General features: G+C 38.0%; 2 protein-coding genes across 7 annotated transcripts; one reads left to right on the top strand and one right to left on the bottom strand.

The window, feature by feature from the left end:
- Positions 1-1,177: 1,177 nt before the first annotated feature.
- Positions 1,178-20,627, bottom strand: terb1 (telomere repeat binding bouquet formation protein 1). Of its 3 annotated transcripts, none has more exons than XM_055174838.2 (21): positions 20,482-20,627; positions 20,337-20,395; positions 19,668-19,778; positions 19,427-19,555; positions 19,200-19,328; positions 18,939-18,999; positions 16,620-16,717; positions 16,114-16,242; positions 15,890-16,042; positions 15,675-15,806; positions 15,426-15,551; positions 13,049-13,161; positions 12,441-12,578; positions 11,533-11,849; positions 8,899-8,963; positions 8,705-8,800; positions 8,360-8,617; positions 6,646-6,687; positions 3,050-3,120; positions 2,667-2,837; positions 1,178-1,482 (listed from the first exon to the last, which is right to left on the bottom strand). In XM_055174838.2, the coding sequence occupies exons 2-21, from the start codon at positions 20,341-20,343 to the stop codon at positions 1,435-1,437; spliced, it is 2,394 nt and encodes a 797-aa protein (XP_055030813.2). In that variant the 5' UTR covers positions 20,344-20,395; positions 20,482-20,627; the 3' UTR covers positions 1,178-1,434. The 3 variants fall into 3 exon arrangements, with proteins under 3 accessions (XP_055030813.2, XP_055030812.2, XP_055030814.2); XM_055174837.2 differs by having other exon boundaries at positions 19,427-19,558; XM_055174839.2 differs by lacking the exons at positions 1,178-1,482; positions 3,050-3,120 and having other exon boundaries at positions 2,673-2,837; positions 19,427-19,558.
- Positions 20,628-20,945: 318 nt separating this feature from the next.
- On the top strand, positions 20,946-24,065 carry pdp2 (putative pyruvate dehydrogenase phosphatase isoenzyme 2). Of its 4 annotated transcripts, none has more exons than XM_055174562.2 (2): positions 20,946-21,050; positions 21,461-24,065. In XM_055174562.2, the coding sequence occupies exon 2, from the start codon at positions 21,509-21,511 to the stop codon at positions 23,060-23,062; it is 1,554 nt and encodes a 517-aa protein (XP_055030537.2). In that variant the 5' UTR covers positions 20,946-21,050; positions 21,461-21,508; the 3' UTR covers positions 23,063-24,065. The 4 variants fall into 4 exon arrangements, with proteins under 4 accessions (XP_055030537.2, XP_055030539.2, XP_055030538.2 ...); XM_055174564.2 differs by having other exon boundaries at positions 21,019-21,126; XM_055174563.2 differs by lacking the exon at positions 20,946-21,050 and adding an exon at positions 21,161-21,366.
- Positions 24,066-25,113: the final 1,048 nt, after the last annotated feature.

A 25,113-nucleotide genomic window follows, 5' to 3' on the forward strand; every position in this document is an offset into this window, starting at 1 on the left:
GCTTAAACTGTTCTCAAAAAGTGTTGCGGAGGATGAGAACATCAGGCATGGACACATCATTTTCCTAATTTTTCTTCATTATTATTATACATGAATATTCAGTAAATATTTTTTCTGTCATCTAAAATAGTCTAGCAAAACATCCATTTATTTTTTTCTTAATATTTTTGTGTTAATTTGATTAAATTACAACATAACGCATGTTCAAACACAGCCGGACACATTGCGGTAATGAGAATTTCAGCAGAAAATGAGATAAAATTTCCAATTATAAATTATGTTGAAATCACACATTGTGCAAGGTAGAACACAGTATTGTGTTAATTCTGATGCTTTTTAATGTTACCATATTACACATTTTAAAGCTAAAATCATTAGTGCCGTGGTTTCAATGGTTTCATGAGAATCACCCTTATAGTAAGTTCAGACCTTAATCTTATATGTGCAAAAAAAAAATGGCTTCAAGGGCTTTTTAAAAAAAAATCTGTTGCTGAACACCCAAGTCTGGATTTCGTGAGAATCACCCATATTATATTGCATTTTTGTCAAGAGATCCCTCTAAAAGTTACACAATGCACCTTTAAAGAAATACATTTTTCAACACAAAAACTAACAAAAGCATGACTGTGGTTTGTATTCCTCTTCGAATGTTTTTCTTTAAAAAGATCAAACCAAGTGCCATCGGCAATCACTGATACGGTCGTTACTACATTGCCACTGTTGTTAGAAATATTTTAAAGCAAAGCCAAAATGCAACACGTGGGTTAATGTGTGTAAACTATCCTCACACACATTCTGACAAAGGATGAGGGAAGTTCGAATACTTCTACAAGAATTTCCAGTTTCTTGTTTTGTGGTGCATGCTATCGTACCCAATCTCTTTCTCACACACACACGCATGTCAAAGTTTTCTCAGACCAACGCCTGGGGGAAGGACAGCATTCTTTCCACAGAGAAGAGGTCTCGTGGGACACTTAGATCTTTTTTGAGGTCAGCTTTTTGGCTCCTATCCTAGGAAACTTCAACTTTACATAAACATCTGTCCATTGAGTATTTTGAACCGAATGTAAATATAGTGAAGTTTATGATGAAATATTAAGCCGTTTCTCTTACTGGAATCTCAAGGAAATGCCATTGCTTGTTTTCCATGTAATGATTTTTTCACACACACAAAACATTTTTGGTCTCATGCATATATTTGGAAAATTATAAGGAAAATATAACAGTCTTTTGTATCTAGTGCAAGAAATTAGTATACTCTAACACATCACTTTGTTTTTATGGCAAAACTACACAATCCAAAAACATAAATATTAACATATTGTATATATATTAAATATGCATTCACTCGCTTTAAATAAATATTAAATATAATGAAAAAATGAAAACAAATGCATACAGGTTTGATGGCAAAACAAGATGATCTTTTTGAAGTTAAATGTTTCCTGCATCAGATCGATCCAAACCTTGAGCTTTAGCTTTCTGTCAGTGAAAGAAAACAAAATTAGGATTTTGTTGGGGAAATGAAACCGTAAACATGAATACAATTTGTGATAGAGGCCAGATCTAACATAGACCCTGGGACACTGCAATTATATGAATCCTCTATACATTGGTTAAGTGATGATCCCTGCATCAATGAGCAATGTCAGGCTTGACATTTAGTCTGAATACTGAAGAAACACCCACAGAATGCATTATAAAGCATATACAGCCTGTCATTAGCATCGTCTCTGAACCTCTGTAAATCTCTTAAAGGGACACTCCACTTTTTTTGAAAATATACTCATTTTCCAGCTACCCTAATTTGATTTTTACCATTTTGGAATCCATTCAGCTGATCTCCAGGTCTGGCGCTAACACTTTTGGGATAGCTTAGCATAATCCATTGAATCTGATTAGACCATTAGCATCGTGCAAAAAATAACCAAATAGTTTCAATATTTTTCCTATTTAAAACCTGATTCTTCTGTAGTTACATAAGGTACTAAGACCGACGGAAAATAAAAAGTTGTGATTTTCTAGGCAGATATAGCTAGGACTACACTCTCATTCCGGCGTAATAATCAAGGACTTTGCTGCCGTAACATGGCTGCAGGAGGCGCAATATTACGCATTGCCTGAAAATAGTCCCCTGTCATTTGAAAGTTACTAAGGGGACTATTTTCGGCTGCTTAGTACATGATGTAACTACAGAAGAGTCAAGTTTCAAATAGAAAAAAATCGAAACTCTTTGGTTATTTATAGCGTGATGCCAATGGTCCAATCAGATTCAATGGACTATGCTAAGCTACTCCAAAAGTAGTACCGCCAGACCCGGAGATCAGCCGAATGTATTTCAAAACGGCAAAAATCAAATGTTCAACTCCAGGGGAGCTGGAAAATAAGCATATTTTCAAAAAAAGTGGAGTGTCCCTTTAAACATCTCATATTTAAGTATATTTACACCATGACATTTTCCTTCTAAGATTATTATAGTAATTGTAATAATCACATTTAAAACCATTATAATTTTATGAAAATTGCAGCTAGTTGGGGTAGAGTGATGCAATATATACAGTATGCACTTTCTGGGCAGCATTCAGATTTCTGATCTAAATTTATGAATTATTAATATTTAAAAACACTTTGACTATTCCAGTTTTTTTTTTTTTTGCATGTAATACCTGCATGCGTTGGTATTTCTGGGCCAGGTCTACATTGGTGCGTCTGGGCAGGAATGGATATGCCCACAGGATGGAGTTCCAGGAGTGACCAAACCTCTTTACACCCTCATTGAGGTAAAGCAGTTCATCAGCAGACCAATTCTTTCTGTCCCTCTGCCTACCTGAGAAAGACTAACAGAAAATAATGGTTACAAATTCACACGCAAACACAATGGGCATTATGTGTATAAGCACCCAAAGTGAGTATGAACTGTCTGCTCTTTAATAAAACAGAATATTGTGACAAAAAAAATCCAGGCATCATGACTGTCGCATCTAAAATGTTCAAGTGTGACATGGTAAAATGCATTCTTGTTTTTACTACCAATACTAAGAATACTGACATTTTTGGGGAGACATTTATCAAATGATTTCTCAAGATTTCTGCGAACTAATTTCTCTTCGTTGTTTGAGCCTGTGAAAAAATAAATAAAAAGAATGTAAAAACAAACAAGCACATTAAACTGAATGAATTTAAAGATGCAGTGACTAAAACTGTCTCCTTACATTATCACAATACAGAACAGTACACTGTACAATTAGGGACGCACCCAAAAATAAATAAATAATTCGCCCTATAATCGTTATTGGTGAATGAAAGCAATTTGTCCCATTTTAGGACATCGGCCAATTGTTTAAAGGGACACTCCACTTTTTTTTGAAAATATGCTAATTTTCCAGCTCCCCTAGAGTTAAACATTTGAGTTTTAACGTTTTGGAATCCATTCCGCCAATCTCCGGGTCTGGCGGTACCACTTTTAGCATAGCTTAGCACAATCCATTGATTATTATGTCAGAATGAGAGTATAGTTCCTAGTCAATTCTGAAAATCGTAACTTTTAATTTTCCTTTTGTCTTATTACACAATGTAACTACAAATCCAAACTCTTTGGTTATTTTTGAGGGTGATGCTCAAGGCCGCCTTAATGCACGGGCTTACCTGGGCTGAAGCCCAGGGGCCTCCCAAGTTCAAGGGCCTCCCAAGTTTGCGTTCATGACGAGCTGAAAATGTCATATTGTTTTGTAACTTGTCGGGTTTTCTGTCAATCACTCTAATTGCACGTTACATGACTGCTGATTGGTCCGTTGTAACTTAACGTGAATTAAAATGTCAGACGTAACATATTTTTTATTCCGCGTAATGTTATTAAGTGCGCGTTGTCAACTTGACATTCCTGCACGTTAGACTGAGTGTGACAGAGAAACGGGAAATAATCCACCAACAAATGAAAGACTAATTTCTGAAATTTCATAATAAGCACTAGTGAGGTGCAGGTCTCTATCTCTCTCTCTTTCGTGCGCGCGCTCGCTCGTTCGTTCTGTGCTGGTTCAGCTGAGTCTCTGGCATGCAGAAGTCTCTCCCACCGTGCACAAGAAACTGTGCCGCTAAATTAAGAAAGGAGTTCCCGCACATAATGCTGTTAGTTGTTATAAAGTTTAAGTTCACTCGCGTTTATATCAGTGACGCGTGCGCAGCTGGAGCGATGTAGTTTGACCCGACGTCAGCTCACAGTACACACATCTGTTGGTAGAAAGACGAGAAAGAGACGAAACGGTAAAGGTGCAAGTCTAAGAAAGTAAAGAGCGACAAGACCATCTCAAATGATCATCCCCTGATAGCACCATTATAATCTCATTATATAAAGATCTTGTATACATGTATGTTCCCTGTCTGTCTTGTGCATATTCATACTTGTTCGTTTTACATGCTTATGTATGCATAAATACTAAATACAATGCATACTATATCTTCAGTAGCCTACAAAATAAATTGATTAAAAAACAAGATTCTGTCTATAAAGACTTATCTTTTGTTATCATTAATGCATTTTCACTTTAAAACTAACTTTAACTTATTATATTTTTAAAACTGTGGTGAGCATTTAGTTAGTGAGTGGCAATTTTCTGCAAATTATATTCCAAAAACTATATAAACATAAAGCTTATAAACATATAAACTTTCACACATTTTGGTTTTATTATCACAAGTTGCTGTGTGTGGTTGTTAAATAAAGTGTCTTGTGTTTATGCTCAAGTGGGCTCAGTGATATGTTAATAACAATATTATGGTGTTTTCTGGCTCAAAGAGGGAAAACTCAATGTTGGATGTCTCGAAAGAAACTAATGCATTTTGTGATGTAGATTACCTAGATATTACAGACTATAAATCGAGGGGAAGGGGGGCCTACAAAACCTCTTAGCCCCGGGGCCTCACATTAGGTTAAGGCGGCCCTGGTGATGCTAATGGTCTAATCAGATTCAATGAATTGTGCTAAGCTATGCTAAGTGTGATACTGCTACGGCTAGACCCAAAGATCAGCTGAATGAATTCCAAAATGGTAAAACTCAAATGTTTAACTCTAGGGGAGCTGGAAAATGAGCCTATTTTCAAAAAAAGTGGAGTGTCCCTTTAAAGTTGTCATGAAACGGAAGTAGCAATGGTCTTGCATTTTCCCTGTCATGGCGTATATCCAAGTGAAAGGCTTATGAAATGAGAAAAATGGTAGGGGGGACTTGATTTAGTCAAACAAGAACTGATTGGATCAGTTGGGTCATGTTGCTAATTCCTGCGGTCTTTTCCTGGGCCCCACCCTCATGCCATTCCTTGTGACAGAAGTTAAGAAAAGTTGTTGAGGAAATCATTTTTTATTATCTTTAATCAAAAACTAAGCTTACAGACAAGTCATTTATAAAAAAAAAAATTAAATTTCATGACGACTTTTAAATGGCCGATGATCAGGGCAGATTTTAATCAAAAGAGTTGCAGTTTGTACGATCTGCACTTCTATAATTTCATGACACAATAATTTTAAACAAAACTATCGGTATCAATGGATGACATTCCAAGTAATTGAATATCGGTACCCAAGGCTCCAGACTAACTTTTTTCACTAGGAGCACCGTGGCCCCCAACTGAAACTTTAGGGGCGCAACCAAAAAATTTAGGGGCACACACCGTAAATCAACATGCTAACCAAATAATCTCATTTCTACAAATTTCCACTGTATTAGTAATAAATACTTTGATGAAAGATGCAGAAAGTCCAATGTACTGTTTCAAATTCAGTGTCACATCACAAAAAAAGGTCAAATTTACTGGTCGCACATGTGCGACTGAATGTAAAATTCAGTGGCACACTCTCAAATTTTGGTGGCAAAATCATTAATGAATATGAAATTAATTGTTGGTAAGTTGGCAGAGCCTTATGCTAGCAGCTCAAAGTTTCTTGGATTGATTCCAAAGGAGCACACTGATCATGTCCTATTCATGTTCTGGGATATACATCAGACTATGTCTCAAGTCAATAGTAAAGGTTTAATGACCAGAGGATGTCTGAACTTACAGAGATCCATAACCTAGTTCCCATCTTCCCTGCACTAACATTCCCGGTTCATGATTTCTCTCTCTCGCTCTCTCTCTCTCTCTCATACAATACAATTTAAAAGTAAAAGAATCAAGTACCGCTACAGTATGGTGTTATTGGTTTATATAACTACCCCAAAAGGTCACTGGTTAAATAATAAATGTACAGTGACGGTAAAAGTTTTGCAAGTAGGTCTTGAGGTTTTTGGATGGAGAAACAACCGAACAGCAGTCAGACATCACGACTCGCCAATGGATGGAACAGAATGAGACAGAGACAAAAAATACAGCACACAGGGGAAAAAGTAAACGCAAAGATGGAAAGACATCTAAACAGCACTAACCAAAGTGGAAAGAATTAAGAGGTCTTATGTTACGAAACAGCAGAAACTTATTCATTATTATAAGCCGACTTTTTGCATGCACACGCACAATTTATCAAGCTTATGGGGTGGTTTGCTGATGTTTATAGTGGCAAAGATGTTATGAATGTTTGCACCCTTCCCTATAAAACCCAATGTCACCTACATCACTTTAAGAAACATTTTGCAAGTAGGAAAATAAAACTTCTCTTACCATCAGTTTCACATGGCCTTTTCAGGGGTGTTAGACTGAAAACTGGAGAGAAAAACTTTCATTAAACGGCAAAAAAGTCATGTACATTATATTAAAGAATATTAGAATAGCATGTAAAGACATACAGTATCAGATTAAAGTGTGCAATCAGAGAATGTGATCTTGGACCACAAAAGCACTCATAAGTCACATGGTTATATTTGTAGATATAACCAACAATACATTGTACGGGCCAAAATTAGTCTTTTTATGCAAAAAATCATTAGGATGTTAAAGGTGCAGTGTGTAAATTTTAGCGGCATCTAGTGGTGAGGTTGCGAATTATAACCAACGGCTCAGTCCACTGCTCACCCCTCGCTTTTGAAACACATAGAGAGCTATGATAGGACAAACATGTCATTGTCGGAGACAACTTAGTAAAAAGATGTCCGCTTCTGTAGAAACATAGCGGCCCAAAATGGCGACTTCCATGTAAGGGGACCCTCAGTGTATGTAGATAAAAACGTCCCATTCTAAGGTAATAATTACATAACGGTTCATTATGAAAGGTCTTTATAAACCCCTGATAATATTGTTTTGAATATTATTTTTGCATTTCTGTCAAGAGATCCTTTTAAAAATTACACACTACACCTTTAACTCTTTCGCCGCCATTGACGAGATATCTCTTCAATCAAGAGAAAACGTCAATGACGAGTATTTCCGGCTTTCCGCAATACCGCTATTATCCACCAGGTGGCGCCCTTCCGTAACTTTTTAAACCCGGAAGTATTGCCCTAAGGCAAGCGGCTGCATGTCCATGTCTGTTTTAAAGATCGCTCTGAATGGGATCTCTATGAAAAGTCTGTCACAAAAATGCAATTATCTCTGCTTTTGCAAAGATCATGTTTGATGAAAATATATTGTAATTTCCTACCATAAATATGTATTAAAAAATGTATTTATCGTTAGTAATTTGTTGTTAACCATGCGTTCACACCATACGCGGAAGAGGCAGCAAGCGCGAGTGATTTACATGTAAAGTCAATGCAAAGATACGAATAGCACGAATTGAGCGTTGTCGCGGAAACGCACGAGTTGAACAATCTGAACTTCGGCATATATTTGCGCCATGTTAACCAATCAGGACCTTGCTCTAGTAGTAACATGATTACAGGAAGGGACGTGTGAATGTCTAGAATGACTAAAAATTCACACATGAATGAAGCGGGCAAACTCAAAATGTTCGAGCATCCAACTACTCGCGAATAGCACGTTTTGCCGCCTCTACCGCGTCTGGTGTGAGCGCACAGTAAGGACTTCATTTAGGACAACTTTTGATGCGATTTTCTCAATTTTTTGCATTAAAAAAAAGTATATTATTGACCCATACTGTGTTTTCTTGACTATTGCTACAAATATACCCATGCTACTTATGGTTTTGTGGTCCAGGGTCACATTTTTAATCCTGAATATTATATAATAAATATAGTATGCAACCAGGACGCATTTTTAAGAAATTAAAAAGGACTAACAAGATTCTCAACAGAAGATGCTTATATAATCTATGAAACTTTGCCATTATTATTTGATTTATTTCTTCATGCACACAGACTGCAGTATTTGAATGTAGTTTCCAAGCACTGTGATGAGGGTGTGTTTAGTTCCCCAATCCTCTCTCTCTATCAGTTACTTTCTAAAAGTTTACATGACAAATAACTAAGGTGGGACAAACCGTTTCTTTTCCAAAGACTCTGTGGAGTGTCTCTGTGAGTCAGCTTGCTTCTGTCCCTAGCACTGCTCTCCGTCTTCTCTCTCGGTGTACTGATGCAAGCACGTGTTAGGGTGTGACTAGCTCTCTCTAACTGCTGGCTTCTCCTATATCGATCTTCAGCCTCCTGAAGGACCAGGTGAAAATCACACTGGTGTCTGCAGATACGCATCATGGCTCCAAATGCACGACTGTCCACCTCGTGCATTAGTTTTACACAACCTAAAAAATGTAGGGAAAGGAAATGAGTTGTTTGTATGAGACCAATAAAGTAAACAGTACTGAATGTGTGTGTTTATAGGCACACACCTGCACAGCGTAAGCTGCTGGATACAGAAGCAGGTGGTGGCTTCAGAAACCTCTCAATTTCTTTGTCCAATAACTCCGAGCACAGAGAGATCTCATCTGATAAAAAAATACAGAAATCCACAGCCTTTATACACTTTTAAAGCCCTGAGAAATAAAATATTTTTGTGACTGAGCACTTTAAGAGCATTTTTTACCATCTGAGAGTGTCTGTCTGAACTGGTTTCTCTTTCTGGGATGAGGATGTCTGAAAATATCTGGGCTGAAAACCAAGAAAAAATAAAAGGAAAAAATGTCACTCCCAGAGAGGGAAAGAAATTTGGTCTTGAAAAGCCATTGACATCAAATGTGAATAGTGCTTGCTAAAGCAGAAATCACTAATTGTTAGTATTCCTTATACATGTAGGATTAGGGATCTTAATGAACAACAGCTCAGACCATAATGCATACTGAATATGCATATCTGAATGTTTATTAACAAATCATAACATCATATTAGCAACCACATAGCAGTGCTCTAGCAAACTTCTCAGCAAAAAGGCATTGGCTTTAATGTGGGCAACACCACTTTGCTTTATTTAAATGTTCTTATGTAAACCTGTGCACAAAAGAAAAAAAAAAAAACTTTACTCTGTAAAAAAATTCTTGTTGCACTTAAAGGAATAGTCTACTCATCATTTTCAATATTAAAATATGTTATTACCTTAACTAAGAACTGTTGATACATCCCTCTATCATCTGTCTGCGTGCACGTAAGCGCTGGAGCGCGCTGTGACGCTTCGATAGCATTTAGCTTAGCCCCATTCATTCAATTGTACCATTTTAGAGATAAAGTTAGAAGTGACCAAACACATCAACGTTTTTCCTATTTAAGACGAGTAGTTATACGAGCAAGTTTGGTGGTACAAAATAAAACGTAGCGCTTTTCTAAGCGGATTTAAAAGAGGAACTATATTTTATGGCGTAATAGCACTTATGGGAGTACTTCGACTCGGCGCAGTAACACCCTCCCTCTCCCATTATGAGAGTGAGAAGGGGAGCGGACTTTTCAGGCGAGTCGAATTACTCCCAAAAGTGCTATTACGCCATAAAATATAGTTCCTCTTTTAAATCCGCTTAGAAAAGCGCTACGTTTTATTTTGTGCCACCAAATTTGCTTGTATAACTACTCGTCTTAAACAGGAAAAACGTTGATGTGTTTGGTCACTTCTAACTTTATCTCCAAATGGTACCATAGCTAAATGCTATCGAAGCTAAATGCTATCGAAGCGTCGCAGCGCGCTCCAGTGCTTACGTGCACGCACACAGATGATAGAGGGATTTATCAACAGTTCTTAGTTAAGGTAATAACATATTTTAATATTGAAAATGAGTAGACTATTCCTTTTAATTAGCTCAAGTTATTTCAACTTTACTATTGATGAGTTACTATAAATTATAAAAATAAAGAAAGTTTAAATTAATTAATTTCAAGTTTATTAAGTGTACCAAGTAATTTTTCCAGTGTTATGCTGTGTTCACACCAGCCGCCGTAGAGGCGTCAAGCGCAAGTTATTTCAATGTTAAGTCAACGTTGACGCGCGTCTGGAGGTCTCGCGACGCGAATGAGATGACAGGAATCGAGGATTGTCACAGGAAACGCACAAGTTGAAAAATATGAACTTTGGCGGAAAAACGTGCCGTATTAACCAATCAGGAGCTTGCTCTAGTAGTGACATGATTACAGGAAGTGAGCGAAGTCGCAGAAGCCCCTCCCGTGATGCGAATTTCCACGTGAATGTCTTGATGACTGGAATTTCACACGCGAATGACGCGAGTAAACTTATGCTATGTACACACAAAACCCGGGGCATCGCGTTACTCGCTCTAGATTACTCGCGGGTTTTAACTTAGTGACACGCGAATTTTTCGCTCGAGATGAATATTTTCAACTTTTGTGAAGAAGCGTTTGAACCGAATAGATATAGAGTTATTTGCATCACCCCACGCGAGGGCGCATCTGATCGCGTCTTTGCATTGACTTTGTATGTTAATCGACTCATGCAAATTGTTGAACTCGTGTCTGATGTTAACCCACATTTAAAATGTTCGAGGGTCCAACTACGCACGGTAGACACGAATTTGCCGCCAAAAAAATTCTGATAATTTACTCACCCCCCATTTCATCCAAGATGTTTTTATATTTCTTGTTCAGTCGAGAAGAAATTAAGTTTTTTGAGGAAAATAATACAGGATTTTTTCCCCATATAATGCACCTCAACAGTTTACAGTTTTGAAATTGCAGTTTCAAAGGGCTCTAAACAATCTCAATCGAGGCATAAGGGTCTTATCTAGCGAAACGACTGCCATTTTAGCCAAAAAGTACTTTTAAACCACAACTTCTCATCTTGCACTAGCCGTGTGAACCGCTAGTGCAACCGTATGACGAAATCACGTCGAAGGGTCATGCGTTACATGTGTAAAAAGCACACTTGCGGACCATTTTAAACAATAAACTGACACAAAGACACTAATCAGTATCATTCCACGTATAACAACATCGGAACGGTCCTCTTTCTCCACACTTGTAAACACTGGAGCGGTAGTTTCTCATACGTTATGTGTGACTTTTCGACATGCGTAATACGTAAGGCCACGCTGGCGCGTCACACGGCTAAACTTTTAAGTCCACTATATGAAGAAAAATCCTGAAATGTTTCCTTATAAAACTTAATTTCTTCAACTGAATAAAGAAAGACAAAAAATACTCAAGATTTAAGAAAGTGGAATATTACTTTAAAAGAGATTACAGTATAAACAAAGTGATAGCAAAGTAATTTATGGTCGTTTACCCTTCTGTATCTCTGCCGCCCCCTGTTGGCACACTGCAGCTTTTAAGAGGTTCATAACATTTATCTTCCGAATGTGGATTTGCAAAAGTTGTGATCATCTTCAATTTCTTTACTACTCTTTCAGAATGTAATTTCCTCTGCTCCTCATCCATCTCTCTCCTTATCTCCCAGTCATTGCTCATTTGGGATGAGCTCTCAGTCTCTCTCGTTTGCTCGCTCTCTTTGCCCTTTTCCCAGCAAGTGCGTTGGAAGACAGGGACTTGGATTGGACTCAAACACGGCTCAGATGTCTTAAATAAAGCTTTTCGCACACCCTGCTACTCACGGAAACACAAACACATACACAGTTTGTGTAGCCAAGTTATATGGTAGATGTATCAAAATTAACTAGCTAACACGGGACACTTATCAGTTCTAAAGAAATGTGGAATGGTCAATGTTTGCAAGTTTGTATGTTAATTTGGCCTGACACATGATCATCACCAAGCTCTCTTGGTTATATCGAGTGCTTCTCAAACCAAAGGCTGCATCCCAGGATGGCTGCCACGTCACTAAGCATCATCGCAGGACATCTCAATCTGAAGGATGTTCGCCAATTTCAGTATGACGTACAAGACAAAAACATTTTATTGTCGTAAATTAAACAATGAGTTGTAAAGAACTGGTAGACCACAAACTGTTGATACATGATGATTCCCAATCACTGTACTGCAAAACTATGGGGGCAGGAACCGGTATGACGTTCCAATAGATACTAAGACCGACTCATTTGTTTCTGTTTACTCTAGCCCAATCCTTCTGAGCCTTTGAGTTTATAGGACGCAACCTTGCATTTGAAAAGCACCCATGGTCTTTGATTTGTGATTGGTTGCTCCAGATTTTTTGCAGGGGTTGGGTGTGCACCTGACCTGACATGCTTGATGATAACCTTTGACCTTCCGCTTCACAGAGCCGCCCCACCATTCCTCATTAAATTCCACAGATGAGGTCGACTTCTGTTCACTCCGCTGGGTTTCACAGTCCCTCTCCAACTGATTCACCCCAATCTTATTGTAAACACACAATTAAGGCGATCAAGTTTAAAAATAAACAGAGGAAATGTATTTAAGGCTTCAGCACATTTGTTTTTAATTTTGTCCAAGTATACATTTTTTGGTTCTGCTTAATACAAATTTTAAAGAATGTTTGTAACCAAGCAGATCTGAGGCACCATTGGCTTCTATAGTAGGAAAAAACAATCCTATGGAAGTGAATGGTGCCCCAGATCTGTTTGGTTGTGGGTTTTTTTATTTTTTTGTTCTGCTGAACATAAATTAAGATATGTACACACATTTGTAACAAGTCAATGAGTAAATGACACAATCTCCATTGTTCGGTGAACTATCCCTTTAAGAAATTGTAAAAGATGTAAAGAAGGCTGAAATCCTCCAATTCCAAAAAAACTAAAATGGCGTAAATCTTTTGGCTCACACACATTTTAATATGAAATGAATTGCAACACAGCACACATTTCCACCTTTTCCTCTAGCTGCTGTATTCTCTGAAGGATTTCAGCAGCTGACTGCCTGTGTTTCTCCATATCACACTCCTCTTCAACCTTTGAAGACATGTCTCCACACATTGATTCAGCTGTGAGAAAAAAAATACAGGTCAGCATGCCCTACCACTTCCTCTGTCAGATTCAGACTTAGACTCAACACAACAGCGTGTTAAGAGAAGCTCAGTGTGAGAATGATATACACCTGAAGAAAATGGCACTTCATCACCACTGCAATAAAGACAAAAATGTGCCTTTCCTACACCAGGTTTGAAATGCCATGTGAAGGTTGCAAACTCATAAGAGACATGAGGAGCTCAGATGCAAAGTCTCTAAACGCCACCTCCATCAAAAACGAGAATGATATTTAACAAATGCTCGGCACGTATTATACGTTTACATATTATTAGCAGTATGTTGGCAGAATCCATTAAGAGTCTCATAAATAAAAGTCTTATTTACAAGAAAACATGTCAGACACACTTGGAGGGGTTTGCATCTGAGCTCTTCATGTATAGTATGTGACCCTGTCTGTGAAATCCAGGCTAAAGTCTCATAATGAGAAGAGGAGCATCAAAGTTTGACCTTATTCGGTTAATATTAAAGATATCAAGGTTATATTTCAACATAGGGCTATCATGATTATGAAATTTGGCTGATGGTTAATTGCCTAATAAATTTGTCGATTAATTGTCTGTTTTATTGCTTTTACATTAAATTCTCACAATTTTTTTGTTTGTTTATGAAATATTTTTTTCAAATATTTTAAATGTTTTTTTTTAATTGTTAAATTAAATATTTTGCAAGGTTCACCTGGCAGTAAATATTAATACACATATTTAAGTAATTATTTAATGAAAATTTCTTTCAAAACCTGAAAATTCTTTACAAGAAATAAACACAATAAAGTGTCTGAAAAATAACTAATAACTAAAAATAAAAATGCAATAAACTAGACTGACTATACCAGAACAGGCCTTTAATAGTAGCCAACCCTACATATGATATATTAGTACTGGACCACATGTCTGTTAAGGAGCGCCATCTGATACTTTCTCGTTTATACAGGCGCTGTAGCTCCCTCTTGTGTTTTTTAAAGAGATGTGCAATCATTGCGGTGATCTGAAATCATTGCGACGATGTCAAACAATCGCGATGAGACGATTTTTAATCATTGTGACAGCCCTATTTCAACAGAATGTTCTTTACATTATCTAGGATAATTTTATGTTGAAAACCATTCACGTTTTCATGCACGATATTTGAGAAACGCTTTGGAAAAGGGAGTCGGGCCGAGTACCAAAAACACACTTGTAGCCAGTCAGGAGTAAGGGGCATGTCTACAGACATCGTCGGGGGTTCCCACACCTTAGTAAACTTCAAATTCAAGGACCTTTCAAAAACTTTCCAGCTCCAATACCCTCAAAGACTTAATGTGGGGACACATTTCAAATGAGAGCAAGGTTACATCATGTTACCTTTTAAGATACATTGTTACAATTCCCTTTCGAGGAACTCGCGCTGCGTCACTGCGGTGACACTTTGGGGACACTTCCATTGGTAAGTGCGTCTAAATGTGTAATATATCAAATTCAACCAATGGTGAGGCTTAACGACAAAGACAGGGTGACACGGGAGCCAGGAAGTATATTGCTATCTAAAATATTGCCAAAGGCGATGTTACAGGGATGCAAGAAGTATGGCAAGGGAGACGCAGTGTCTCGTTCCCTTCTCAGGGAACAACAGTTACATACGTAACCCGAGACGTTTTCATTTGTCAAACACAATTACCCAAAAAAGCATTTTGGTATGAATCAACATCCGCATACAGAAGTAATTAGCATTTAAAGCGAACAGTTTAGCATCTTTGCTTAAAGTCCAGAATTTTTATGATATTATCCTACACTACACAGGGAACAATATGGATATTTTTCCAGAAAACTTCTTGCATAAAATAGATTCAAGCACTTTCAATGGCCTGTATCTGTGTATGTATATACTTCCCGGGGCCTTAAATTATTTCCCCAGATTCACAAACCTTCAAGGATTTCAAGGACCCGTGAGAAGCCTGCATCGTTGCCTGTGATGTGTATGTATGGGGAGTGTTTGTTTAGGTGATTTTAAATGTCAACATTGGCTTTCAGAGATCGTGTATCTCTGTATGATCGTGTACCTTTAATTTACCAAAAAAAAAATAAAAATGCTTTATCTGCGTTTTCACAGACAGGGTCACATATAACTGTAAATGTCAATTCTAATATAAAGATAATGACCACTAAATAATTGCAGCCAAATACCACAGCATACTGTTACCGTACAGTGTGTGCATGTGAAAACATTTAGATGTGTAACTTACTAATTCTCTTGCAGGTGTGCAATACAAACATAGCTGCTCTCCTGACCTCTTCATCAGGGGATTCAGTGAGCAGAGAGATCATCAACGCCAGACCTCCAGCCAGCAACAACTGAAACTGATGCTCCACTGCAGGTTAAGGTTAGACAGTCAATATGTTATTGTTTACATGCACAAAATTGTGTCAAACCGACTGAATTTCATATGATTGGAGGTTACAACAGTACACCTTAATCAGTTACAGGCACTTACCACAAGCATCTGTGAGCTGACCAATCGTCACCACCACAGCAATCTGGTCTTGAGGGTCGAGGTTTGGATTGGACAACAAACACAACATCCCTGGAATAACCCTCAAGTTTGATAGAGAAGAAACCAACAACTCTGGGAGATACAAAAATACAGAATCTGAACAACCCATTGCATTCCAGTCAGTCAGGGTGCGTATGTGTGCACGTGTTGCTTACCATTGTTGGAGATGCAAGCAGACAGTGTTTTAATAATCACTGTGGCCATCTTGCAAGCAGCCATGCTTTGAGCCGACTGAGGTAAGACTTTATTAAGAGTGTTAGAGAGTGAATCCAGGCCTCCCGCAGACACAAAATACTCCTGAGCAGAAGCTAAGAAACGCAGAGTCACAAAAGATGTGCCTTTATGTATGTGATTTTATGCTGATGTGGTTTGTGCTCACAGTTGTTTGCCACAGTCATGCCAATAAATGAGCATATAGGCTGTGCCAGTTCTGCTCGAGGCAACTGCACTTCCTGCAGCCAGGTTATCACCATAGGAAAGACACGTGAACAGACATTCTGGTTCTCCTCTGAAACAGACAAATACAATAGAGGATTGTGGTAGAAAATGCCTATTTTTAAATGCATCTGCCATGAATTCAAATAAGCATGACTGTGAATATATTTCCAGTTATGCATTTTGCAGACACGTTTATCTAAAGTGAGTGCATTTGAGCTATACTTTTTTTTTATCAATACAATGTTTCCTGGGAATCAAACCCACAACTTTTGTGCTGCTAATGCAATGCTCTACCAAATAAAACCTAAGGACCTCACAAATCTAAGGAGTCATGTTCAAAGCCATTGTAAAAGCACAAATATAAATGCTTGTCTAAACAACTGTTCAAGATATCTGATTGTCTGAAGGGAGACACTCCACTGTAAAGATAACTAATGTATTTCTTACCATTCTGAGGGTTGTTAACCGAGCTACAAAGAGCGCTAGACACAGCGACCCAAAACTGCAGCTGCTCGTAAGAGTCATTGGGCTCTGGAAAACTGTGCCTGAAAAATGGCATTAAAGAAAGAGAGAATAAACAGACATTTGGTTCTGTCGGGCAGCAGGAAAGTATTCAAGTGAGTTTACAGATGTTTTGTATGAGTCACAGATATACAGTTCTTTGATTTACTTAAAGGGGTCATAGCGTGAAAATCAGACTTTTAGTGCTATTATTGGGTCCCAATTATTGTGGTTGGATGGTGCAGATAAAGGGGTGGTATTTTTATAATAAGATCCCCTTCTGACATCAATAGGGAAGCTAAATTTCAATTACCTATTTTTTCACACGCTTGCAGAAAATGGTTAACCAAAACAAAGTTACTGGGTTGATCACATTTTCTAGGTTGATAGAAGTGCAGGGCAGAGGTCTTCACAGGGCCACTTAGACCCGAACTCGATAGGGTCTCGGGTCGGACCTCGGGCTTCTTAAAGTTTCACGTGTGCCTCGGACACGGGACGGGAATAATAATAGCTGCATTGGGTCTCGGGTAATTTAAAATTAATGTGTTTTTGCCAAACGGACCCGAGAAGACCCGAACTCTCCCGCGTGTGTGCGTCAATGTCCTTTTCAAACCTCTCATCTGTTTGCCAAGAGCGCTTGCGACATTGAGTGACTGGCGGTAGGTTCATTTTCATTGAGACAGACATGTCAGTCAATTTTAAAAGTAAATTTTAGCGGTCAGCTTGGTGTCATCATCAGATAACAAAGTAAAACAAATGGAGCAGCTTCGAAAATTGGTTGCGAGGCCACCGGAGTTTATTTCTGTCTTACTGCTGCGTTTGAGTCTGCAGAATGCACACACGTCAGTGCAGTTTACATTCGATTCAGTTGGGTAAAAAAAATTGCCACTAATTTGGGTCGGAATTGGGCCTATTTTTCTCGGTTTTGTCTCAGGTCGGGTCTTTCTTTTAAAAAAATGATTTATGCACGTCGGGTTCGGGGTATAAAGTTATTCGGGTACATTTCTTTGGACCCGAGAAGACCTGTAGTGCAGGGGACCCAATTATAGCACTTAAACATGGAAAAATTATTTTCATGATATGTCCGCTTTAATAAAAATTGTATAATAGAACCCTTTTAAACTAAACATCAGGAACAAATCTGACACCCTGATAAAGACTTGTGATGTACCCGTGACTTGTTTTTTATGTAAAGCCATGTGAGAATAAGCCTTTTAATCTTCTAAATTATCATTTCAAATGCCTTGGTGTTTTAAGTTTAACAAATATAAAAAATCCAGCATCCAATGAGCACCAATTTATGGACTTTATACCCCAATACCATTTCTTGCATATTTTTTATGTATAAACATCAAAGGGTTTCAAATCTTTCCCCTCCTTCCCAAACATGGAACATATTATAGTTTGTTTGTGAATGTTTCCATTTATCCAGGGCACAGTCTTGGAGAATTTACAGCCACTGGACTTTAATTTCCGCTGTTTTGCTGCTGCTGGTTAGAGTACCATTATCATTATTTGTGACTCATTCTTTCTGTGAAAACCCATCTAAACTCATTTTTATTGTGATTGACCATTTTTTACATAATTGCATCCTACATAATCTCAAGAACATTAAGTGAAACTATAACAGTGGTATCTTTAATTTAGTAATTGAGTAATGGCATGTTAAGCATAACATAAAGTGAAATCAATGTTTAAAATCAAACTTTAATGCTCCTAATTTCATCGTTAGATTATGAGACTTAAGCCTGGATTTCACAGACAGGGTCACATTTTCTTTATTCACTTATGGTTACATCTCAAGACATACCTGTAAATGGGTTACAGCCCCATAAGTGCCAAAAACCATGCTTTAAAATTACCCACACTCCAATTCCCAGCAGTGTACAGTTTTACCCTTAAAGGCGGGGTGCATGATTTTTAAAAAACACTTTGGAAGGAATCGGGCCGACTACCAAAACACACTTGCAGCCGTATCAGCAGTAAGGTGCGTGTCTACTAAGCGTCATCGTTTCCTGGGTTGTGTATGTGTGGAGAGGATCTCTCAGAAGATGGTCCAGATTCTATTGGGGTAGGGGCGTGTTTGTTAGGTGATTTCAAATGTCAACATTGGCTTTCAGACATCATGCACCCTGCCTTTAAGGAGAAAATAATATGATCTCATGTCTAATTGTAACATCACAGGGTTAAATACACTGTCGTTATACATGTCTGTAGGTGAAGGCAAGTGACAAAGTGATTCATATGCGTTGTACTTGTGTGTACCTGAACAAACTGAGCAAAACTTCAATACACCTCGAGGTCTTAGCAAAAGTCTGGCCACATCCTGGAATACAAAACAAACAAAGATATTAAATATAGGGTCAACATACACATAATTTGTCTACACACTGCTTGGGAATCCAGTGAACAGCTGGTTACAAGATTTGACTATAAATGTTTGATCTCCTGATAAATAACAAAACCAATACAGCAACAGGAATCCTTTCACTGTAGGTCTCACATAAGGTTAATGATGAAGCTTACTGTTGTTGGCAACCAATACACCCAGCATGTACACCGCAACCCGTTTGTGTGTCAGAGGTATTTCCTGTTCCAAATGATGTGCCAAATCACGAAAAGTCTCTTCCCGGCAAAGGGTCTGCTTACAGCTTTCTGCAGACAGAGAGAATGTGTTTATAATCAAATCACACAGTATATGCAAGTAGATATCATTTTAGCAAAACGAACTATAAAAATACACACACACACACCATGTGATTCAGCAACGGATGCAAGTGTAAAGAGAGCCGTCTGTTTAACTTCAGAGTATGAGCTAGACTTTGACAGATTATAGATGAATGAAATCCCTCCAATCTCTCTAAAGAACTCCACATATTGACCTGCTACACAGAGATAAGGAAAACTAAACTTCAAAGCTTTACATTTTTGCATGGAAAAATGTTAAAATTAGAAATATTGTGAGTGAGTGTGCGAGTATGTTTATATGCAGACCGTTTTGTTGGCAAATAGAGAGGATGGTGAGGAGAGCTTGTTTCTGCGAGTCCGGCCATTTCATCTGGTATTTCAGACACTCCAGTAAAAGACGTAAATCTGTCTTGATAGCTGAAATGTAAACATAGAAATTAAAATATGCACTTAAATTATAAATAAAATTATATATTACAATTGTTAAGAAATTACATGTCAATGTGTTAAATGTCTGCTTAATTCCTAAATATAAATGTTATGTAGTTCAGTTGGAAGAAAATGAGGTACAAAAAGGTCATGGGTTCCAGCCCTAGACAATACACATACTAATCAAAATGTATGTTGTAATGTACTATAAAGTTGCTTAGGATAAAAGCATCTGCCAAATGCAAAAGCAAAGCATTTCACCATAAACAGTAATGGCTTTTAAACTTTCTATAAGCTACCAACAAACACTACATAACGCAGTTGTTGTGTACATTAAACGTATGAATATACATTTATATTTCATTATATACTTTTAAAATTATGTATGCATACTTTAACCAAAGCACTCACATTTTTATCATTAAAGTTCATTACATTAAACTACATAAGAATGATGTTATATGTAATGACTCTTGTATTAATAGATGGCATAGTGTTTACATCTAGATATTGAACTATTTCTTGTGTTTATGATGTGATGTTTACCTTCCATTTTGTTTTTCAAAACATGCTTTCCAATATTGGCCTCACAATATCCCCGTGCCCTACAACAAGATCACAAAACGCTATTAAATTATGGTAAATTCACTATGAGTAAACATTTCACTGTACAAATCGCTACAATATTTACCTGTGAATCTGTGACAGCTTCCAGACATCATTTTCACAACCCAAACCTGTTTTAGTTAAGGATATTGGGGATTTAAACTTCAGTCAGCAACTTTAACGACCGATTTCAACCAAACCGAAGAAGTTAAAACTCCCGCTCTTTTCAATCAAGTAATTAATGACGTAACACGATATGGCAACGTCTCTGCGCTTTTATTTTTAATAAAAAAATTAATAAAACAAAAATTTGGTATTTTTCACTGGTATTTTTGCATGTTTACGTTATGCATATTTTTGCTAATATGTATATATTTTAATTTAATTATTTAATGCAATACAAATACAGCAATTTATAATACAGTTTTGTTTGTACTTATATATTTTGTGGCACAGTTTTGCACATATTTTGTGTGAAATCAAAATACCGCGAGAGGGATTTAAAAGAACAGCTTTTGAATCGCTCTCGCGGTATTTTGATGTCATAGTCATCAAACACCAAGCGGAAGTGTAGGGGGCGCTGTCGACTGCTTGTTTGCAGCCTCCCGCGAGGAAGTGGACTGCAGAAGAAGAGCATACAGCGCTCAGTGACAGGTTTGTGTCTCGAGTAGGCATTTATTTCTACTTTTGCGGATCTTTCAGTTTTCTAAATGAAATAGTTTGGCATACAGTAAGAAATTGTATTTTATATAACTTTCTAAAACACAATAAATCCAAAAAATTGTTGGTGATTTTTGAGCCGAACATCTAGTGAAGCTAGCTAGCAAGCAAGCAAATCAATATTCTGCATGAATGTTTATACATGATTTGGACTTTATCACCCTTACAAATTTGTGAAAGACATCGTGTTGCATATGCTAGAGTGCAAATACAACTAAATCCGCACGTAAGGTTTAAATAGATCGTAAAGGTTTGTGATGGCAACCTTCTTTAACATGATATGACATGATTCTAAGTTATTATAACGTTACTAAATATTGTCATTTCACATTGTATTTTTACAGATGCGGGAGTTGTAGACTACTTCACTACGTCACTGCATCCAGACAGTAATGTCTGGCTATCTTTGTTCAAGGCTTTTCTTTCACACTGGTAGAAGGCATCTGTCCAGTTCCTTTGCCACCAGCCATGTTTTACCCATCCCAATGTGTAAAACCTTCCTGTTTCCCTCGCATACTCGTGGCGTCTCCTCCCGTCGTGGTAGAACCGGACAGGAGGGAGAAACCACACTGGACTTCCCCCTAAACCGGCTCCAGATTGATGCTGTCCTGTGTGCCAATGAACAATCTGTTCAAATTCCAGAGTTTGATGGCCGTGGTGGTCCCAGTCCTGTCCTGAGGTTTGAGAGTAACCAGCTTGCAGCCAATACTCCACTGGAAGATCGCCGCAGTAGTGCCAGTTGCCTGCAGGCCCGCGGCATGCTCTTTGGTGTGTTTGACGGACATGGCGGTCATGCGTGTGCTCAGGCAGTCAGCGAACGGCTGCCATATTACATTTCTGTGGCGATGATGTCCGAATCCGTCTTGGAGGATCTGGAGGCGGCCATGGAGACAGTAAGACCAGTGCCGCCTATTCTGCAATGGTACAAACATCGTAATGACTACAACTACAGAGAGTCTGCCGCTCTCTATGTCAATCATTTGCGTGTTTACTGGCAGGAGCTTCTGGCGAGTGAAGAACACGGTGGTGGCATGAGCCCTGCAGATGCTCTCAGCCATGCATTCCAGCGTCTGGACACGGATCTTTCCCTTGAGGCGCAGGTGCCGCTGGCAAATGACATGATGCGCAACACAGCAATCCAGGCCGCCTTTGCCGGTTGCACTGCCTGTGTGGCACACATAGGGCCTGAAGGTGTGCACGTTGCAAATGCAGGAGACTGCCGTGCGATATTGGGAGTCCAAGAGGCTGACGGGAGCTGGAGTGCACTACCACTCACGCAGGACCACAACGCCACCAATACAGCCGAATTGGAGCGGGTTTGGTCCCAGCACCCGACCAGTGAGCGGCAAACCGTGATCGTGGATGACAGACTGCTCGGGGTCTTGATGCCACTACGTGCATTTGGAGATGTTCGCTTTAAGTGGAGTCGCGAGCTACAGCAAAGTGTGCTGGACAGCGGAGACTCGGATTCAGAAGCGCTTAACCTTTATCAGTATGCCCCACCTAATTATCTTACTCCACCTTACTTAGAGGCCACACCAGAGGTTACCTACCATCGCCTGAGACCACAGGACAGGTTTCTGATCTTGGCCTCAGATGGTCTTTGGGATGAAATAAACAACGAGGAGGCTGTAAGACTTGTGGCCGAACACCTAACAGGTATTCACCTGCAGGCACCGATCTCAGCCAGCCAGCTTAACCTGGGACAAATGCACCAGCTGTTGCTGCGCCGACAGGCCAGGGCAACACCCGCACTGGATCTGAACGCAGCCACACACTTGATTCGCCATGCGCTGGGCACAAACGACTATGGAGAGATGGACCAAGAGAGGTTGGCAACCATGCTGGCACTGCCGAGTGACCTGGCACGCATGTACCGTGATGACATCACCGTCACAGTGATTTACCTAAACCCAAACTTTAACAAAACATCTCATAATAAATAATTCAAGGCAACTTTTTTAGTTGAAGGCAAGACGTTGTGTTTCAAGAATGCTGTGAAGATTTTATAATGTGTTTATTAAACTCTTAGTAGCAGTTGTATTGTTTCATCAAGTGCTTGCATATGCTAGCCTTGTGTTTTGGAGAAAGTGAATACAAGATTCACTATCAATGTCCAAGGTCACATAATGTGAAGGTAAATATAGATCTGTATGTGTAAATGTGTCCAGTTGATCAAACCAGTTCATGTTCTTGTTTGTTTTGCGTCCTTATACATCATCTTTTAATGTTTGTGATGACAATGTACATTTATAAAACTTTATATGTTTTGACTGCTTTGAAGACATAGTATAATAATTGTGCATAATGCCTTACCTATCACTGTACTACTTTATATTGTTGGTGAAGTACCAGTTCGGAGATGTGGTCATTTGAGTGTGCTGTATGTTTCATAAAGGTAGAATCATGAACATTCAGTTATTTTAACACTTTATTTCTACTATGCATTTTTGTTTCATTACACATTAATTTTTTTTAATTATGCATTATATAATCAGTTATTGTGTAGTCTGAAGTTTACAATCATTCCAGTACACCTGACTCTTTGCTTTAGCCTTTATTTTTTTGTGTCCTTGTCTGTTTAATTAATTTAAATGGGCTTTTTTGTGGCTTTTACAATGAAGATGTTTTGCTTTTGCACTTTGTAGAGATTCAGGTTGTGTCATAGGACCACAATAATGCTTGTCAATGGTTAAACTAAATAGTTGCAAAGTGTAAAGGTCATAGAGCCGGTTTTATGGAAGGTTTTAGCACTACTTACACTTTCAGTACAGATTTTTGAAGTAACAAAATATAAAAAACTTTTTTAAAGAATTGTGTAAATATATAAACTTGTTTGCTAATCTGTTAAATGTCACGAGAGAGTGTCTTTTCTATTGTAAAATTAATTTTCCTATCTTGTTCTGTGGTCTATATGCAACCTCTGGCTATTAAAATGTTTTATCCTGATGATCTTGTTGATACTGTATGCCAATGTTTATTTTTCGTGAAGAAAAACTCTTTAAAGGTGCAGTGTGTAATTTTTAGAAGGATCTCTTGACAGAAATGCAAAATAATATACAAAACTATATTATCAGGGGTGTATAAAGACCTTTTATAATGAACCGTTATGTTTCTATTACCTTAGAATGAGACGTTTTTATCTACATACCGCCATTTTGTGCCACCATGTTTCTACAGAAGCCCGTAACAGACAATTTTTTTTACTAAGTTGTCTCTGAAGTTGACATGTTTGTCCGGTGGTGGCTACTGTAGCTTCTTTATGCGCTTTAAAAGCGAGGGGTGAGCAGTGGACTGAGCCGTTGGTTGCAGTTCACAACCTCACCACTAGATGCCAGTAGAATTTACACACTGCACCTTTAAATCAGATTTACGGTGTTAAGACGTGTTGTTTTTGTACTAGATTGCTTAAAGGGATAGTTCACACAAAGTTTAAATTATTTTTATAATTTTCCTATGTTTATGATGTTACAAACCTGTATAAATATCTTTGTTCTGATGAACATTGAGGAAGATATTTTGAAGAATGTTTGTAACCAAACCGATCATGAGCACCATTTGCTTCCATTGTAGAAAAAAAGAATACTTTGGAAGTCAACGGGGTTCATCAGAACAAAGAAATTTATACATGTTTGTAATAACAGGAGGGTGAGTAAATAATGACAGAAATTATTATAAATTTATTGGGTGAACTATCCCTTTAAGAGGAAACCATTACAAATCATATGACATGCATCATAAAATCTAGGCAAAACAAATTGAAATGGATCTTAAAGTATTACATATTTTTATCACATTCTGGTTTAATATTTTTAGTTATAAAACATAGGAAGCAGTAGCTCGAGAGCTTATTTAAATCTTATTTATAGTGATTATTATAAAGCAGATTTAGTATGTGGTTGTGGTTTAGCCTACATATGGTTTTTTAATACATTGTGCAACACTTATGTTAAAATACTTTTTTCAATTTAACTTACAATACATCTAATGACTTTAA

Source organism: Misgurnus anguillicaudatus, chromosome 15, assembly GCF_027580225.2.
Source record: "Misgurnus anguillicaudatus chromosome 15, ASM2758022v2, whole genome shotgun sequence".
NCBI classification, from domain to species: Eukaryota; Metazoa; Chordata; class Actinopteri; order Cypriniformes; family Cobitidae; genus Misgurnus; species Misgurnus anguillicaudatus.